The 5,420-nt window shown below is 49.9% G+C and overlaps 1 protein-coding gene across 1 annotated transcript; it reads left to right on the forward strand.

Moving 5' to 3' along the window:
* Positions 1–1,574: 1,574 nt before the first annotated feature.
* On the forward strand, positions 1,575–2,450 carry LOC146888339 (uncharacterized). The gene has a single exon (XM_085670062.1). It carries the CDS (start codon positions 1,575–1,577, stop codon positions 2,448–2,450), a length of 876 nt encoding a protein of 291 aa, XP_085526188.1.
* Positions 2,451–5,420: the final 2,970 nt, after the last annotated feature.

The raw sequence follows: 5,420 nt of genomic DNA on the forward strand, positions 1-5,420 counted from the left end.
TGCTCCCATGGGCATGGCTTCATTTTAAAACACTCAGTCTTGATGAATGTCCCAACCGTACCCAAGTACACGGCCCCCAGAAGACATGATGGCCGCCTACCACGCAAGGACGCCTCTATATGGAACTACACGGCCCCCAGAGGACACGATGGCTGCCTACCATGAAAGGACACCTCCTCCGCATGGAGAACACGACCCTCAATGAACCTCAACCACCCATTTTACGAAGATGCCGTCTTCTGGACAACATGTCTTACAACCAAACCCCATGGCCGCTTACCCCGCAAAAGGCACCCCTCCGAAGGAAGACCACCCTCGACGCATCTCATGGCCGAATATCAGGCACCGCCAAGACTCGAAGGACCCCCTGTTAAATTCCCTCCTTAACACTGGACCCTAAAATAACTAGAAGAGAAATATTGGGCCCAAAGGCCCATCGCAGGTAGGACCCATAGGTAAAAAGGTATAAATAACACACTGTTCTATGCATTGATTACGCATTAAATTATTCTCTGAAACCCTGACATCACTAGTGCTGACTTAGGCATCAGAGTGTCTTTTGCAGGTCCCATGCGCCGCCCTCAAGCCCCCTTGGAAACAAGAGAAGACTAACCCGAAGTAAGACGCCCAAGACCCTTGACCGATTTGTGGACTACAAACCTCGGTTCCGTAAGAACAATTGACGCCCACCGTGGGGCCGAAGAGTATTTCACAAATCCAAGGCAATAACCCAGAGCAAGATGGTATCCACGCGAAGCAGAACAGCAGATGTCCCCCATTTGGTGCCAACTATTGAAGTTAGAGACCCCGGTCCCGCCTCAGAGATACAAGAAGTTCGCAAACAAGGCGGCTGGGGAACCATACCCCCACTCGAGTATGCAGGAACTTCGCAAGAGAGCAACCATGTTAATAAGAGTTGAAGACATGAGACAGTACCAAAGCAACGCCCAATCCCCCCCAACACGAGCAGAAATCAAGAGGACCAACAAGGAACCCACCCCACGCGACCATAATCGCCCTTCAGAACGGAGACCAGCAAAATTCTCCAATTATGCCCCCCTGAATGCACCCCGATCCCGCATACTTGATGAAGTCATACAAGCAGAACTCATTCCCCCACCCAGAAAATACCAAAACCCACCCAACGCAGACCTAAGCAAATATTGTCACTACCATCGCAACAATGGCCACACCACCGATGAGTGTGACACTCGACGAGACAAAATAGAAGAACTCGTCCGAGCTGGACATCTGAGGCACTACATAAGAGAAATAGGGGAAGGCCCATCCAGACCCCGCTATGACAGAAACGATAACAGGCGGACTGAGCGAGGCAATGATCGAAGAGTCGAACGTAGAGAACCAAGGAGAGCCCAGCCAGAACACATAACACAGAACAAAGGGAACCAACACAGCCGCAACCACGACGAGCAGACGACAGGCCACCTCTACGCGGAACAATCAACACAATATCCGTGGGATTTGCAGGAGGAGGGAGGTCCTCCTCCTCCAGAAAAAGACACCTGAGAGCCGTCCAACAAATACACACAGTGTCCGGCTGAACGCAAAGAAGAATGTCGCCCATCACCTTCTCAGATTCAGATTTCCAAGGCACCGACCCCAACCAAGATGACCCCATGGTCATAACTATGAAAGTCGAGAACTTCGCAGTAGAAAAGGTCCTCATCGATCAGGGAAGCTTTGTAGATATCTTGTATTGGAAAACCTTCAACAAGATGCAGATGCCTCTCGTCGACCTAACCCCTCACAATGAGCCCGTATACGGATTCTCAGGTGAAAGAGTCCCCACCAAAGGGTACATCGACCTCCACACAACGTTTGGAGAAGGAAAACAAACCAAAACAATTCCCATTCGTTATCTAGTCATCGACGCCCACACATCCTACAAAATCCTCCTTGGGCGACCATCCATCAATGCGCTAGGTGCCATCGTATCCACTCCACACCTCGCCATGAAGTTTCCATCCTCGCAAGGCGACATCATCACAGTACATGGTGACCAACGGGCGACCAGAGAATGCTACATGGCTAGCTTGAAACTCCCACACCCACCTCTAACAACCCACAACATCGAACAATCCCGGGCCCGCACCACCCTGGCCGGTGATGACTTGGACCCCAGAATAAACTCCGAAGCACGGCTCGAGCCCGTAGGAGAAACAAGACAACTCCCACTCGAACAACAGGACCGCTTCCTCCAGATTGGAACTTCCCTTCCTAAGGGAGAAGAGCGCCACATCAAGCAAGTGCTCAAGCAGAACGCCGACCTCTTCGCTTGGTCAGCAACTGATCTCTCCGGAGTTCACCCCAAAATAGCCGCCCATCGGTTATCCATCTTCCCAAGCGCAAAGCCTGTCTCCCAGAAGAAGAGAAAGCTTGGAGAAAGCAAAAGGCAAGCAGCCATAGCGAAGGCCGATAAACTAAAATAGGTCGATTTTGTCGGAGAAGCCCAGTACACGACCTGGCTAGCCAACGTGGTGCTGGTCAAGAAATCCAACGGGAAGTGGTGCATGTGCGTGGATTACACGGACCTGAACAAGGCCTGCTCGCGAGACGCCTACCCATTACCCAGCATAGACAGACTCGTCGATGGGGCCGCTGGACATGCAATACTAAGCTTCTTAGACGCTTACTCCGGATATAACCAGATACCCATGGCCGATGAAGACAAAATCAAAACTGCATTCATAACAGAGGAGGCCAACCTTTACTACAAATCATGCCCTTTGGCCTCAAAAATGTCGGCACCACATATCAACGCTTGATGGATAGAGTTTTCCAGCCGCTCCTGTGCAAATCAGTAGAAGTATATGTCGACGACATCATTGTCAAGTCCCCCAACGCGAAACAACACTCTGCGGATCTAACACAGGTCTTCAAAGCCTTGCGCGCATACAACATCAAACTCAACCACGAAAAATGTACATTCGGGGTAGACGGCGGGAAATTCCTAGGCTTCATGCTCACACAGGGGGGGATCGAGGCCAACCCCGAAAAATGCCAAACCATCATTGATATGAGAAGCCCCGCGAACATCAAAGAGGTACAGCGGCTAGTGGGCAGACTAACCGCCATCTCGCGCTTCCTCCCGAAATTGGCAGACAAAACCAAACTAATGATCCAACTCCTAAAAAAGTCGACCAAGTTCGCTTGGGACGACACATGTGAACAAAACTTCAACACCTTGAAGCAACTTCTCACCACCCACCCGGTCCTGGCCAAACCAGACCTTTCCCTCCCTCTTATAATGTACATAGCCGGATCAACGAACGCAGTCAGCTTCACGCTCGTCCAATAAAAAGATAACACCCAACAACCCATATACTTTACCATCTGCATCCTCCAAGACCCAGAAACACGGTACCAAATGGTGGAGAAGGTAGCTCTCGCAATCATAAACAACAGCACGTCGCCATACAATCACATACGACCATCATCAGAACGAACCACCCCATACAAAAATCCTGTAAAAGCCAGATTTAGCATGTCGGCTATCCTCCTAGGCCATCGAATTGTCAGAGTTCACTATTCATTACGAGCCGTACGGACCCATCAAAGCGCAATGCCTAGCAGACTTTGCCAACGACCTACAAGAGCAAACCCCCCAACACACCTGGTGGACCATGCACGTGGACGGCTCCTCAAACCCACCGGGCGCCGGCGCAGGAGTGATACTAGAAGGACTCGACAATGTCCTTATAGAACAATCTCTACGCTTCAACTTCAAAACGTCCAACAACCAGGCCGAGTACAAGCCCTTAATAGCCGGCCTCAACCTGGCACGAGACGTCGGCGCCCGTAAACTCCTGTGCAAGACAAACTCAAAGCTCACCGTAGGACACCTCAATGGTGAATACCAGACCAAGGACCCCACACTAGCGTAATACTACCACATGGTAGTGTCCCTAACTGAACATTTCGACACTTTCCAAATTCAACACGTCCCACGAAGCGACAATACCCGAGCAGACATTCTTTCAAAGCTTGCTAGTACCAAAAAGAAAGGATGTTACAAATCACTCCGGTAACACACCCTAACCACACCTTCCATTGAGCAACAAAACCAATGCTTAAACATCACCACCATCGGCACTTGGATGGAACCTTTCATCAAATACTTGGAAGGAGTCACCCCAGCAAACGAGGAAAAAGGGTGGACTCAGAGAGCGGTACGATACACCCTAATTGGGGGAGAACTATTCAGAATAGGTTTCAGTAAACCCTTGCTCAAGTGCATAACCCGCGAAAAAGCCGACTATATCATGCAAGATACACCAAGGCATCTGCGGCTACCACTCAGAACCCAAAACCATGGCCGCCAGGATATTACGTGCTGGCTACTACTGGCCTACAATGGAAGAAGACTGCACCACATACGTCAAAAAGTGCGTTCAATGCCAAAAGCACAGGCCTATAACACACATGCACCAAGAGGAACTCCACCACGTCTCTTCACCATGGCCATTCTCGAAATGGGGGATGGACATCATCGACCCCTTTGCACTAGGAAAGGGCCAGGTCAAGTTCCTCCTTGTCGCAATCGACTACTTCTCCAAGTGGATTGAAGCAGAACCGTTAGCCACCATCACAACCAACCAAGTCCAATGCTTCGTTTGGAAGAATATCATCTACCGCTATGGCATTCCCCACACAATCATAACCGATAACGGTCACCAATTCATAGACAAAGGCCTTGCCGACTTCTACCGCAATCTAAAGATCACCCATATAACAAGCTCCATCGAACACCCGCAAACCAATGGCCAAGCTGAGGCCGCCAATAAGATCCTCCTCGGGCAACTAAAGAAACGATTAGATGGAGCGAAAGGCAAATGGCCAGACGAATTCCTCGAAGTACTATGGGCATACAGATGCACCCCCCAGTCTTCAACCGACGAAGTGCCGTACACTCTAGTATACAGAACTGACGCCGTCATCCCAATAGAAGTCGGGGAACCCTCAATGCGTCAGCAGCACCACGACACACAATTAAACGTCGACTGCATGGGCACACACCTCGGCCTTCTATACGAAATAAGAGAAAAGGCACGAATTTGGGACTTGGCAACCAAACTAAGAGCAGCAAGAAGATACAACTCCAAACTAAAACTTCGTTCTTTCCACAAAGGGGACCTCGTCTGGAGAATGGCTAGCACAGCCCGCAAGCATGAAGGCAAGTTCTCACCCAACTGGGAGGGACCATTCCGAGTACTTAAAGAAGTAGGCAATGGAGCCTATCGGTTGGAAAAACTATCCGGGGAGCCGCTTCCCAACACCTGGAACATCTTTCATCTCAAATTTTATTTCAGTTGAATTTTACTTGTAATCAGATGTACTCTTTCCTACCCTGACATTTTTTCCCTAAGGAGGGTTTTGGCCAGGAAGGTTTTAATGAGGCA

The sequence above is a fragment of the Vigna unguiculata genome, chromosome 2, assembly GCF_037176805.1.
Source record: "Vigna unguiculata cultivar grain cowpea cultivar isolate G323 ecotype 2 chromosome 2, ASM3717680v1, whole genome shotgun sequence".
Lineage (NCBI taxonomy): Eukaryota > Viridiplantae > Streptophyta > Magnoliopsida > Fabales > Fabaceae > Vigna > Vigna unguiculata.

What these genes read in the sequence shown, in the direction of transcription:
- LOC146888339 (XM_085670062.1), top strand. Translation starts at nt 1,575, where the DNA reads ATGTCGCCCATCACCTTCTCAGATTCAGATTTCCAAGGCACCGACCCC.